This window comes from Mercurialis annua, linkage group LG2 (assembly GCF_937616625.2).
Source record: "Mercurialis annua linkage group LG2, ddMerAnnu1.2, whole genome shotgun sequence".
Lineage (NCBI taxonomy): Eukaryota > Viridiplantae > Streptophyta > Magnoliopsida > Malpighiales > Euphorbiaceae > Mercurialis > Mercurialis annua.
In genome coordinates this window covers 2895048-2910631 of record NC_065571.1, presented here as the reverse complement: position 1 = coordinate 2910631, position 15584 = coordinate 2895048, and the positions used below count along the sequence as shown (strand labels likewise).

The following is a 15584-nucleotide window of genomic DNA, read 5'->3' as shown; positions in this document are numbered from 1 at the left end:
GAGTTTTTTTCCCTCTTAAGTCGGTCGGAGGAATCCTTAACCCGATTAAGATATATGAGTTTCTTTATCGGATTTAATATCCTCAATTTAAAGAGTAGAAGAATTAGAATTTTTAGAGTTGGTTTATTTTTTGAAATTTGAAGAAACTAATTATTAGATAAGACGATTTTTTAGAAATTTGAAAACCACCTTCTAACGGTTTTTTCAAAACTCTAGAGTTGAAAGTCTTAGGAATTTTATAGTTTGTTTATTTTTAGAGTATGTGTTGGTGATTGATTACTAGTGTTTATTAGAGCTAAATTTTTGATTCTGACCTTTCAATATATGTGCATGCCACGTAGGCGCCACATAAACAAATTGAAATCAAATTGAGAGTTGATCACAATTAAAACCAAATAATCAATTTTTGGCCAAAATCGACAAAATTAAAAGGTCAGGACTTTTATGAAACTTTTATAAAAAGTTTAGCCTTTTTACGACATTTGGCCTTTAATTTACTCTCTTTCAATCAATTTTTTTCTTGTCTTTGTAACTTGACTAATAATCACCCACGATTTTTGATTTTTAACTCTATAATCACGAAACCCTTTAATTTTTGTGGCGACGCTCACAAAATACCTTAAGCCCCAAATATGACTAAAATACCCATGGTGCCTCTTTTTTGGTCAACTGTTATTCTTTAAAAAAATTGACGGCCACGTCAGCTGTTTCGTCATCAAAATACCCTAAAAAGTCAAACCACCCAAAATACCCCTAAATTTAATTTAAAAAAATAAAAGAAAATTACAACTCAACTCAATCTAACCCAAACCACACGGTTAACCCATTCACCATCGCCGCCAACCGCCATCTAATCACTCCCGCCACGGCACCATCCAACCACCGCCGAAAATTTTTTCGGTCATTTTTTCTGACCTGTTCTTCAAGTTTGTTCATAAAGAACAAATGGTTCTTCATCATGAAGAACGATCCGTTCTTCATGAACATATCCGTTCATGAAGAACAGATCGATTTTTCATGAACGAATCCGTTCTTAGACCTATTCTTCATCTGTAGTTGGTTAGCAGCTGACGGTGGTGTCTGGTTGGTGGTGAATAGATTGACCGAGTGGTATTGGTAGATTGGGTTGAGTTTGGTTATTTTTTTGTAAATATCACATAAATTTCTTTTCGGATTATGGTCATGATTCCTAACTTTACTTCTCTTTCACCATAGTTTCTAAACTTTGATTGTTATGATAGTTTTTTCTCATTTTCTATATTATTGTATTACTGTACTATTTTTCGTTACTCCATCTCTATTTCTTTCAAAATTTAATGATGTGATAGTAAACTAAAATCTTGTTAGGATACTACGGCTGTCAAATATTTATGTATTCGATGTTGGTCCAAATATGACACTGCCGGTTGCAACGTTAATTGTTAAAGACTCCATTGTCCCATTGTATTTGAACAATTTTTTATTTTAGTTGTTTCATTTTATATGACGATTTCTATTTATAGAATATTTTTCACATTATTTATCTTCTTTTACCCTCTTCAGCTAATATATTTAAACATGTATATTGTGATGCATCTAATGTAATATGAGGATATAAAAATAAAGTTATTAATTTTTTAAAATAATGAAATTTTTTTCAATTAGAATGAGACAGAAAGAGTATTAATAAAAATTGAGCTGGAATGACATGAGGGATAATGAATATATAGTTAGAAGTTGAGAAAAGAAATTAAGTTACTACACATTAAAATTAAATTACTACAAATTAAAATTAGAAATATGGTGGGAGAAAGATGAAATATATTTTGTGTTTATTTGTTAAACCTTATATTATTCTATTTGATATTTGAACATAATTGACATTAATAAAAAAAAATCGACGATTCAAACCGATACAACTTTATCATTTAACATATATTTGATAATTTCATCTAATATATCAGTTCTACTTGCCTTTTATAAACTCTATTAATAGAGCAAGTACAAAAATCAGACATGAACCGATTGATGAAACATTATTCCCATTGTTTTGGAGCAATCACAAACTAGCTAGTTGCAATTACATGGAGTTACAGGCTCAGGAGGAATGAGCTTCAAGACAGGGTTTCTTTCAAAATAATTGTTGGGATGAAGCTCAAACCGAGCCTTCAGAGTCGGCATTATAGGATAATCTTCTTGGCTAGGAACATGATGAATCCCCATCAGATGCCACAAAACTATGTCTTTGTTATCAATCTCCCTGTCCCTGCACCCAAATTCATTTTCAAACTTTATCTTATGTTCCAATATCCGTAACAATATTCCGTCATTTTCTAATTTAAAATGGCGACTCGGTAGCATATTTTCCGCCGCATTGATTGGCACGTTAGTCGTTACAGCGATGATTAGAATTTAGTAGAGGCCAATTGTATAAAATTTAAACTTAATAACCTTATTTGAAAAAAAAGATGTTAGATGAGTTCTAAAAATAAATAAATCAAGGGGCCATTTATATAAAATCCAAAACCTAAGAACCATATTTTTAGAAAGTTGATCGGATCTTCTTGAAGAAAAAAAGTTGAATGGACATAGCTCCTTAGGCACAGAAAAATTAGAAAATATTTTAGAAGGGGACAAAATTTTATAATTTATTAAAAAAATAAAATGATCAATATATATATATATATATATATATATATATATATATATATATATATGAAAAAATTAATATGTAACAATAATATTAATATTTTTTTAAAAAAAAAGTGGTCAATTGACCATCATTTTTTTCAAGTGACCTTGTCACTACCTTGGCTCCGTCATTGGTCTCAACGCCTTAAATAATGGGAAATTTTTAAAATATAATGTCGCTAATTTTCATATCTAACCTGAAAAATTTAAAATATTTTCACTTAAAGAAAGATAAAATTTCCGATAGCAAATTGAAACATAAGATAAACATTCCAATCCGAGTAAGGCACATTACCTGCGGCTCCAAACGGCTAATGTGTCTTGACCTCGGCTCCGATCGACATACCATCCGGACACCCACTTTTCTGATTTGTTATACGGGGTAATCCACACATCGTTCTCGGTGAAAGCCGCACGAATTTGAGGGTAATCATCTTCCGTTAGAAGTGGGTGTATAAATGATGCTGGCGACAAACGATACCCATGATTGTTTCCGAGTCTAGTTTTCTTGTTCGGATTAACGATCAGAACCTGAACCGGGTCCAAACCGTATTGAAAATTCGCCTCCGATTCGGTTTTTGGTGTTTCGCTCATAACGGTCCAATAGCTCTTCCTTGGTGTATCAGTATTTCTGTTTCTTTTGGTTACTAATTTGCGTTTTACCATGGAATTGTGGACACCATCAATGTCCAAATCAAGATGGTACATAAAGAAATGATCATGGTTCAACCCAATTGAATTTTTTGAAACTAATGGTCCATAAATCTCCTCTTTAATCTGATGGTTGTTAGTGTATTCTGTGGCCTTAATAGCTAAAATTCCAGTTAGACCAACCTGTTGTAATAGACAATTTCTTGGGATAATTTGTTTTGTATAATTGCAGAAAACGTAAATAAATTAAGGAAATTGGATTATATATGCCCTAAACGTTTGATTCTAGAAATCATCTATACCCTCATAATTTAATAAAGTACATATATACCTCTAACGTTTTCAAATGGGCCATTTAGGTCACTAACATTTTAAAAACAATATATAACATTAACCGTATTATTTGTGAGGGTCTAAATGAGCTCATTTAAAAACGTTAGAAATATATATGCACCTTTTAAAACCATAAGTTAGGAGCATATATGACCTTATCCCATAAATTAATGAACAAAGGGTCAACGCGCTCCCTGAACTTGTGACACAGGGTCATCTAACCCAATTTATACTTTTTTGAGCAACTAACCCTAAAACTCTACATTTTTGAGTCAAATAACCCCATAATTTATATTTTTATTTCAAAAAAAGAATTTAAGATAATTATATCGCAACAATTAGGGAAATGTCTAATTACTTTTTGTATCGCTCACCTCCGATTTATATTTTACAAGTTATAAAAATAATTATGGGGTTATTTGACCCAAAAATGAAGAGTTTTAGGATTAGTTGCTCAAAAAAGTATAAATTAAATTAGATGACCTTATGTCACAAGTTTTGGGGGGCGCGTTCACCTTTTGTTCATAAATAAATTAATTGTTTCCATACCTCCATGTGGATGGAACCATCTAGCTTGAATTCTGAATCATATATATAGTTATAATAACCAACTGTAGCCACCATTCTTATAACCAAACTCCTGTCAGGCCTAACCTCATTTATCTGCAAATGGATACAAATTATCCAAGTTAGCCTTTTTGTTAGAATTGAAAAGTAAATACTGAAAAATTTTAAGTTAAATTTTAGGAGTTGAATATTGATGAATATTATTTTTTCAGATAAAATAAATTTATCACTTTTTCACTACTAAATTTACTGTTTTCTTTTATAACATTATCTGCATAAAATGTTGTTCTTTTTATTAAACATATCTTAATTAATATTGAAAGTTTCAATTTGTAAATACTAGTACAACTAAAAAAATAAATTAACAGTTATATATGATAGTATTTGCATCAAAATATTATATCTATCTAAATACAGTTAAATACATCAATAACATTACTTAAGAGCATATATAAGTAAAAATAGTGTCTATGAATTATAAGTATATTTTGCTAATAGATTGAAATTATCACTTTAGTAAAAAAAGTTAATAATTTAGTACTTTAAGTAGAATTCTAAAAAAAAAAGGTAGATTTTTTATGTTAAAAATCCAGATTTAGCATTTTAAGTGTACATTTGTTCGACTGAATTGAATAAAATTAATTTTATTTTATTCGCATGATCATTTTAAGCTAAACTCATCATAAAGTTTATGTTCTATTAGTTTTTATTTCACTTGATTATATATATTTTGTATTTAAGTAATCATTTTAAAATTTATTTTGTATATTTATGATTTTTTTTATGGACGAAATTACAAAAAACGCCGTCGTTTTATCTCTAAAATGACCATATATATGCAAAATAAATTTTTGAGTGATTATTTAAATACAAAATATTTATGAAAGACCAAATAAAATAAAAATAAATACTGCAAAGACTATAGAATAAGTTTAGCCATCATGTTAAGATAATATAAATCTAAGTCTAGGGCTTACTATTGTTGAAGGAATGCCTGTTTCAGTGTGTCTCCACATGATATCTCCTGCATTTTTTTCAAATAAGCAAATTGCTCTGGGTACTATTACAGGCAAACCATCATATCTTGCATAATAACCATCCATGAAAACTGCATTATTAGGGCAATCCATCGACGGTTCTAATGAAACTGCACTGTAACCTAAACCATATTCTCCGGCATCAAAGAATGTATCCGAGAATCTGCCCACCGTTGGATCCATATAAGGTACGAATAACTCTGATACAAATCCTCTATATAATACACTGCGAAACCTTTGTGCTTCTTCATCATATATTAGTGCTGTTGATATTATTGGACCAGCTCCTGCATCAAAGGATACATGAAGTTTCCAGTTTCCCCATCTGTATGGATAATAATATATTAGATTATAATCAAATTAAATAAATTTTCACCTTCAAAAAATTTAAATAAAGAAATACACGAAAAATTAATATATCTTTGAACAGTTGCTATCATATTGCGAACGAATAACATCTTATCACAATTAAATTCAATAAAAAATAATAAATTTTGATTGACTTGCAAGATAAATAAAATAGAGAAGATTTAATAATTATAAAAAAAAATTATAAAAGAAACTAACAAAAAAACCTAATAAATTATATGATAGGAAAACAATTAGAGGGTAATTTATTTTCAGGATACTCAAAATATAATTTTATTTTATTTTAATAATTGAATTTAGGATTGGATTGACCGAGAGTAAGTTCACTAAGGAAATATAATTTTTTGAAAAGTAATATTTATTTTTTGATTTGTTCGCTCTTTCTATTATACTTTTTTAGGAGTTTACTTTGACTAAAAGTGACTTTTTTTTTGGAGAATTTGAATAAATTCTACTTGACTAAATCCATCTAAAAACTTTTATATTATATTATTTTTATTTAAAAAGCCCTTGTACTATTATTTTATTCTTCCGGTCCCTCTATTTATATAATTTTTAATTTTCAGGTTCTTTTTAGTTTTTTTCTATCTCTCTATTTATAATTATTTGTTCCTCCAGTCTCTTAAAAGGACCTGAAAATCAAAATTTTACCAAATATAGGGACCTAAATGTAAACAATTTTGAAATAGAAGCCTCTCGAACAAAACTGGTAAAATAGAGGGGTCTTCGTATGATTTTTACCATTTCCCTATTTAAATTGATGCAAAATACAATTATATTTTTAAATTTAATTACTTTAATTAGTTATTGACGATATTATTATCTTTAAAAATTAATTAATTAAAAATGAATTGTAGTTCATGAGAAATTTGTAATTAAGTTAACCAAGCAAAACAATTCTCTATATCCGACATACCAACTACATGGGTAATTAACTTCCCGTGAAATCTACTTTTCGAAAGTTGTATAATTTTGAGCCTAATAAGATCAAATTGATTCGTTTTATTTTGATTACTAATTTTTAATTAATCACGAGATTTTTTCACAAAAAATTCATACTTGACAATTGGTCTTTGCTAATTTTTAGCACGTGGCAATCGGTATTTGCTTACTTTTATTTAAAAACTGGCCATGTATGCATAATTTTATTTCCGCAAGATATATTTAGGTCAAATTATGCCTCCGTAACAAACCTCATGCAAAAACAAATAACAATGGGCCGCCATATGCATTTTTATCTTAAAATATTATGTTAAAATGAAATGAATCAAGTCATTAAACTGAAATAAGTGATAGTTTGAGTACCAAAAATCAATTATCCAAAATTATAGTTAATCAAATAGAAAACAAACAACAGTGGTGATACAATATTACCTGACCATATGGCCTTTAATTTCAATTCCAGGTCCATCAGGTTGACAGACAGCCGCCCGATTAATACGAGGACCAAACGGAGGTTTCTGCTCGGAAAATCTATAGTCAGTTCCTTCAGATTTCGGCATTGGTTTTATATACCTGTCACTATATTCAACGATCTTCATTTTATCAAGATTAGCGATCATCCATATCCCTTCGATCGGAAAAGCATAGTAATTAACAGACCCGTTATTCAAATAAAAACACTGAAGTTTCACATTTCGTTTGGTCTTTTCTTGTCCGAACCAACCGAGTGTATATGCAGAACATATCGCAGCAGACGAGTTGAGTCCTCTCCGATTCATCGATTCGATAAACGGAGCAAATGAATACGGCAACTGCGCCACTTCTGTTCGTTCGCCAAGCGTCAGAATCGGATATCCCTGATCATCGTCAACTAATTTGTCGGATATAATTGCACGTGTCGATAAGTCTACGATGAACTCGTGCGTTTCTTTGTTGAATCGGGTCATGGCTAGGGCTCGTCGAGGGGGAGGTTTGGTGGTGGGGTTTGATAGCCAGTAGAGAACCAGGGGTTTATCTGGTTCGTCTAATGCTACGTAACTGAAGATTGTATCGTTTGAGGTCGCATCCATGACAATGGTTCGGACTAGGGTTAGCTCCTCCGGACTTAGAGGGTCCAGAGGATGGCGCAGACCTTGGCTTGAGACGGGAAAGATGGTGAAAATGAATAGAATAAAAGTGAAGAGTAATTTGCAGCGTGCGGATGCCATAGCTATGTGAAGAGAAATGTTTATTCTACATTGTCCTTAAATAGGTAATTTTTTTAATTGTTTTTATTAATCAAAAGCTGAGTGATCATCTATTACATAAAATTCCAGAACATAAGATATATACTTCATCCATCTAAATAAATTAAAATAGTCATGTGCTGTCAAATGAGATTTTTTATAAAAAAAACTATATTTATATATGTCCATTAAGATAAAGTAATCATGTGCTATCAAACTGATAATATTATAAAATAAAAAATTGTTGTTGAAGATATATTACGACCTTTAAATTAAAAAAAAATATTAGTCTCGATTATCATGATGATACTAATTTTAATAGCACGACAAATACAACTAGCAATTATAACGTCATCATTAAAAATTTTAATCATTTTTTATGATATATATCTTCTTTTTAATACACATTTTTTGATGAATACAAATTTATTAAAGTCACAAGAAGTGGCAAAATTCCGGTATTCAAAAAGTTTACGCCATTTAAGACTGTGACTCCGAAAAAAACATACTCATCAACACAAAACATACTCATCTTTGGTCAAATTTGTCGTAAGATGATAGTTTTAATTATTGTAGAAATTCAAGTCTCTTGCACTGTAAAGCCAATATTTTCATCTCCAAAAATAAAAATTAAACTATTTTTAAATGCTATTAGATCAGATCTAATCTAATTAAGCCACTAAAATATAAAATAATTTTTAGATCTGAACCAAAATTAGCCAAAAGATGAATTTTTTTCAAAGCTTAAGATAAAGCCTATAAAAAAATAATAAAAACAGTGAATTTGAAAGATTGGGTTTGAGAAGTTTTTTAGTTCAAAAACCACCTTTCAAATAAAAAAAAATGAAAAAACATACTAAATTTGAGAGGTTTTTTTTCCCAACTTTATTTTATGTTGCAGTTTTATCCAAAAAAAAAATCATTTTTATTGTCACGATTTTTAATTGATTTTATATACTAATTCCATAATTAGCAAAACTCATTTTTCAACATCTCAAAATTTAACATCTAGTCTAAAAAAATAAAATAATGCTAAAACTATTTCTAGACTCTTTAACTTTCGACGGTTGAAGTAAAAAAAAAAAAAAGCACGTTTGAAAGTGGAAATAATTAGAAAAGTTATATAAAGCAAATATCAGTATTTTAAAAATCAAACCGGACCGGCCAGTCGAACAGGTTAGACGGGAAATCAGCTAGTGGCCAAGTTTAAAAATCGCAAAACATCAGAATTTTGGTTGCTCTGGGTCGAATCGAACCGAAAGAACTGGTAGATAAACCTATGGTTGAATTAGTGAACCACATGTTGAACTGGAAAATGAGAATTAACGATGAAAAAATTTGTTGTTAAATACCTAAATACTGCATTTTTTTTCTTCTAAAAAATCACACTCAACTGATTGAACCGGTTAAAGGAGAAACCGATGACCCCAATAGTTTGGCTACCAGTTTTTATTGGATATTTAACTCTGTAGATCATTAGACTTTTTTCAAATTATAAAAAGATCATTAAAAATTTTTTTATTATAAAATGGTCATAGAACTATACCTTTTATTACAAAAATGTTTATGTTGTTACAAAAAGAACACTAAACTTTTCGTGAATTATAAAAATGTCATTGGATAATACCTTTTATTAAAAAAAAGGTCACTCAACTATGTTTTTTTTTGTAATTTTAGTTTGCCACGTTAGTAAAAATGTTGTGTTTTTGCGTAAAATGCAATGTTTTATATGGCTGAACCCCTTTATAATCTATATACTTATATAATTGAGAGGACCAACAGAGTTCTCTCATTCAATTTCACCAAATAGAGCATTCTCATTAGTTTCCATCTTTTTTAAAAGACTAATTTTAATTAAATTTTACAAATCACTTTTAATTAATATAAACTTGCTAATGTATATCAACTTGCTAAAAAATAGTTAAGACGATGTCATCGTTTGCATAATAATCTTTATCTATACTATATATAAAAGCACGGATGGGGGGGGGGGGGACAGGCAAATTTACCTAATAATCCTTTTTAATTTATAGCTAATTGATTACTTAAATAAAGGTTTTATAGTAATTTATAATTTTTTTTATTAGAGTCCTAATTAGAATAACATTATTTAATATAATATGAATCTATGATCTATATTTTCTCTATATTTTTTTTCGAATTGTGTATTCCTCCAATTATAAAAATACCAAGTGAAGAATTCCTATTAAAGGATAAAAACATAAAACATGCTTGCAGTATTGTGAGTGTTTGAAAGTTACATGGCTTACTAATTTTACCAACGCATTAGTGCGTAATAATAGTAATAGTGTTAATAAAAAGATGTACAATGCACATCTAGAATAATTTTTTTAATTATTATCATCCAACAATATATAGTATTTTTAATTTAACTAAAACTCTAACTTCGTATCATATAGTATAATATACTATTATAATCAAACTAAAACTCTAATTTAGTATCATATAATATAGATTTATAAATATTATATTTATGCATTTTTGAACTAATTTTAACGTGAAACATAATCAGCTAAAGATTATAGATTTAATGGCGTAAAAAATCACAAATTTTAGTGTGTTTTGCAAATTTAACATAAACTTTTAATTTTGGCAAATTAATACATAAACTTTTGATTATTTTGCAATTTTAGCACCGATTAATTTTCCTTAAAAAAATAGAGAAAAATGCTAATATGTACGCTGAGATAGCCATTGTTCCGGCGTCCACATCAGCATCTTTTTCACGGAAAACTGATCGGTGCTAAAATTGCAAAAAATTAAAAGTTTGCGTATTAATTTGCCAAAATTGAAAGTTTATGTTAAATTTGCAAAACACGCTAAAATTTGTGATTTTTTTACGCCATTAAACCAAGATTATATTATATATTAGACGTAAGTCCAGCGTATTTATATGGAATCAAATTAACAAATTATTTAAATAATAGATTTATTAAAAACATATATAAAAAATGTGAAAAAAATTCATAATATGCAAACTAATAATAATAAAAATATTTTTTTATATTAATAATAGATTATTTGAAAATATTGATGATCTCTAATATTAATACCCTTTTAATAATAATTTTAATATTAGGGAAAAATTAAATTAAACATAATTTTAAAATCATAAAAATTAAAAAAATATTTTTTATAACATGTAAATAGATAAATGATTTGTAGAGATTAAAAGTTAATATATATTAAACACTATAAAATGTAGAGATTAGAACTTAATATAGATTATAATATTATAATGTATAGAGATTAAAAGTTAATATAAATTAGAACACTCATTAAATAAATATAATTTAAATAAGTAATTTAAAAAATATGAAAACCGATGAAAATGCTCTATTTGGTGAGAACTAATGAGAAAATTCAATTTGCTGAGAATCAGTGAGAGATCTCTGTTGGCTCTTTCAATTATATAAGTATATAAATATATAGATATAGATATGTAGAAGTAAGTCATAAGGTTTATAGCATTGGACACAAATACCATGTTTTTTATTTAAATTTATTAAAATTTTCTTTAAATTTATTATTGGTCATTTTAATTTTTTTATTAATTCTATCATCATTTAATAATCATTATAAAACTGAAATTTTTATTTAATTATTAGAATTAAAATATAATTGAAATTAGAATTGTGAATTTGATTTGGATATTACGTTACATATTAAAATACTGATTGATATTAAAAATAGAATTTATAAAGTATTTTTTAAAAATTGGCAAGGAAAAGCGCTAATAGGAAAAAATATTAGTTATGACGAATTTTAATTAGTATGATATGACACTTACTGTTATGTTTATTATTAGTATAATTAATAAATTCATATAAAGATTTCACAATTCAATAAAAATTCTGACTAATTTAATATTAATTATATATAAAATATATTAGTATTGTGATAAAAAAATTATTTTTGATGTCAACAAATATTAAATATTAATAAATTAAAGTAATACATTTGCTTCTAATAAAAATTCTAATTAATTTAATATCTGATTATAAATAAAATATATTTATATATTTATAATAAATTTAATTATTATTTAAATTGACGAGTTACATTACGAGCCACGTGCGTAGCACGTAATGCGAAACTAGTAACCTATAAAACCATTCTTCAAATGCAAACGAACTCAATGAACAGGTAAAAAGAGCTTTCCAATCTAATTGTTTGTGATGTTTTTGTTATTTTACTCACTGTAATTTTATGATGTAGGTTTGAAAAAATATACAGAATCAACCATTTCTTTCATCCTTATTTGTTAGATTTATTCACTGCAATTTTGTATTGTAGGTTTGAAAAAATATATCGAGATAACCATTGATAGCTTTTCTTTTCAATATAGAAGCATCAAGCAAATACAAGAGCAATAAAATATTAACATAAAAATCTATGTATGTATATTATTTTTTTAATTATTATATGAAAAAAATTAAACATTAAGCATAAATTTAACTTTAATTTTATTATTTTCATGTCCTATGTTGATGATTGGATCAATTATAATTAATTGTTTTTGTTCTTTTGATTATTTCCAGCTTTAATCCGGCACAACAAGCCCGAATTGTTGCATTCCATTTAACAAATGATTTTGCAATTTTTAGAGTTAAGGATTATTTCTATAGCTAAGATTCATAATTCTTATTATATTGTTTGTTCTTTTGTCCTTTTGATTATGCTAACATTTTTGTAAATTGTTTTGTGAAGCAAAAATGCTATTAAGTCAAAAAAAAAATGATTTGAAGAGGTTTCGAACAGTTGGACACGTATATGAATAGTGCTTAATGTTTTCTATAAGCATATTTTTCTACTATTTATTTTAATCTTTCAATACAATGGATGAGTTGGTTATAAAATTGTTGCTTGCATAATTTAATTTTTTTGATCTATTTATAGCTATCATGGTTAATCTCTCTCAATTTAAAGTAATATAATATTGCTCTACGACAAGACTTGGATTGGTGAATGTGGTTTTATCTTAAGAATTGGATATTAAGGAGTCTTTTTTCTGCTTTGATCTTATTATAATTTTAGCTATTTAATTTTTATTAAACTTACTTTTCAAAAGTGATTTTCCATATATTTGGTAAAAAAAAAATTCATAATATTTTAATAGATAAAATTGACTTTTAATCCTTTATCTTCAGATAGTATCTCTAAACACATAAAGATAAGCGATCATCATTTCATGTTTTGAATTTTTAAATAATAAAAAAATAAAAAAATAACTTTTTTGTATTTTTCGTACATTCCTTTAGCTTTATTCTTATATATTTTCTGTAACATGTACTTTTCTATTTAAATGATAAAATATCAAAGAATTAATTAACCAAAATATGACAATATTGAAAGATGGAGTAAAATACTTAAACGTTTAAAATTATAAACTATTCTCTACAATTCAAATTTAATCAAAATCAACTAATTAAAGCATACTATATAATATATATATATAGTATGATTATATGCATTGAATTTTAGTTGATACACAATCTACATAAATAATAGAAAAGAAGTCTGTTTTGCAATATTAAGTTATATAATACTTTTAATAAACTGTGAATGATTCGACCCAAAATTTGTCAGTTTATATAAAAATAAAATTTCAATAAAATGCAGAAATGTGCCATAAATAGTCAATGCTACAAAACAATTTATTAGTAGACTTATTAGTATTATAATTAAGTCTTTATTACTAGAATTATTATAAATGAATTATTTTCATTTTGTTTTGTTTTATCAGTTTATACAAAATAAATTTTTAGTTTCTTTTAACACTTTTAGTAATAATTTTTTTAATAAAATTATTATTTAAATTAAATATCAATTTGATTCCGCATAAATGTGCGGGTTTACGACTAGTAAAATGTATAATTCAATGACCATTTTGTAATAAATTTTCTTTTAGTGATTTTTCTGTAATTTGAGAAAAGATTAGTGATCTACAGAGTTTAATATCCAATTTTTATTAGACCTAAGCTTTATAGCAATAATTCATCATTTTTCATTTTAACTGTTGATGCCTGTTTATGTTTTCCTTACGAATTCACGTTTCAATCTCTTTACAAATAAAACTCCTTTAAAAGAGTTCACTTATAAACCATATATTATAATTCAAACTTTTGATATATTTTACACAATTAATTTAATTTACAAATGGATCCAATTTCAGTTCGAATTAATATCCAACAATCAACTACTCCCTCCGTTCCAATAGAGTTGTCCATTTTGAATTTTCTTTTTGTTCCAAAACTCTTATCCACTTTCAAAAAGTAACAATTTTTACACTCAACTTTTCTATATTACCTCTATTTAAAATCCACTAATAAGTAAATTGAAAGTAAATGGTAAGTGTACCCTATATTAAATAAGAGTATAACAAGAAAAATAATATTTTTTTACAAAACTCATAAAATAATGATTATTTTTCTTAAACTGTGTGATAAAGGCAAAATAGACAATTCTATTACGACGGAGGGAGTATTACAATCAAGCAATTCATCAGCTTTAACAACTCCCGCACATAAAACAATGTAATTATCATTATGTAAAATATTTAAGGTTTAATATGTCATAAAATCTCGACATTTTAACTCATTTTCAATGTCACTCTAATGTTGCAAAATCGCCAATTGTATCTAATCTACATCTTTGGATTACAATTATACCCAATTATATAAGTTGGGCTCTTTTTTATTTGTACTTTTATTTGAAAAAACTCAAAAAAAAATCTTATTAATAATTTATTTGAACTCATTTTCATTTTAAAAAAATCGAAATGAGTAACTTATTTGAATATTTTTTTAATAAAAAAAAGATCAATATAGTATTTGTGTGTACCATTAAAAATGAAACATGTGGATTTGTATGCAATTAACGATTTTATAACGTCGGAATAAAATTGAAAAGAATAAAAAAATCGAGATTTTTTTAGATGTTAGGCCAATATTTAATAGAAGTATTTTATTTCTTTAGTTCACCATAAAAATGATAAATTCTCGCCTAAAATGAATGTGGCGGTATGAAATCCTAATTGATAAGCCTACTTTTTAAATTTATGAACATGTCCTCCACCAATTAGTATCTTAAACAGCAAAAGTCATGTAAAGCCAAATCAATCTCTATGATAAATATATAATCTACACTTATTTAAAGCCTTCGTATTAATCTACCTATAAATTTATGTGCATAAAACACGCATATGCTTTTTGAAGGGAGGCTTGATAATTACTCAAGCTTTTGATTCCTAACAAATTGAGAGATTGCGTTTTAAGATGGGATGTAGAGAATGAAATAACAACTATACATTTATTAGGTAAAATGTATTCATCTATTCTTAATTTTAATTAATTTATTAAATATATTATAATTGTTGGCTAAAGGCTTTTATTTTTATCCCTTGTTTTAATGATAACTAAACCCACTAAAGTATTTATTTAAATGTCGTCCATTTTCTAGAAGCCTCCTAATCTTTTTAACAATATAGATGAAGGGTATTTTATGAATTAGCTTGGCATAATCCAGCTCAACCAACAACAATCAGGCCAACAGTGTATTTTGTACTACACAATCAGGCTGCCAGCACTATAAAATAAAGTTAGCTCAACCTGATTGGCCATCTCATCCTAGAATAGGCTCATCCTCTTGTCACTTTGTACACCTTGCATAAAGGATAAGAATTGGAAGAATATTGAAGATGTGACTCAGCTCTACTCTCTAGAAAATTTATAGAGTCTATAAAAGGCAATTTTCTCCATTTGCAAAG

At 27.1% G+C, this 15584-nt stretch overlaps 1 protein-coding gene across 1 annotated transcript; it reads right to left on the bottom strand.

Moving 5' to 3' along the window:
- Positions 1-2049: 2049 nt before the first annotated feature.
- LOC126667470 (amine oxidase [copper-containing] alpha 2, peroxisomal-like) lies at positions 2050-7777 on the bottom strand. Its single transcript, XM_050360451.1, has 5 exons — positions 7002-7777; positions 5199-5583; positions 4204-4317; positions 2966-3504; positions 2050-2245 (listed from the first exon to the last, which is right to left on the bottom strand). Exons 1-5 carry the CDS (start codon positions 7775-7777, stop codon positions 2050-2052), a joined length of 2010 nt encoding a protein of 669 aa, XP_050216408.1.
- Between the last annotated feature and the right edge of the window lie 7807 nt (positions 7778-15584).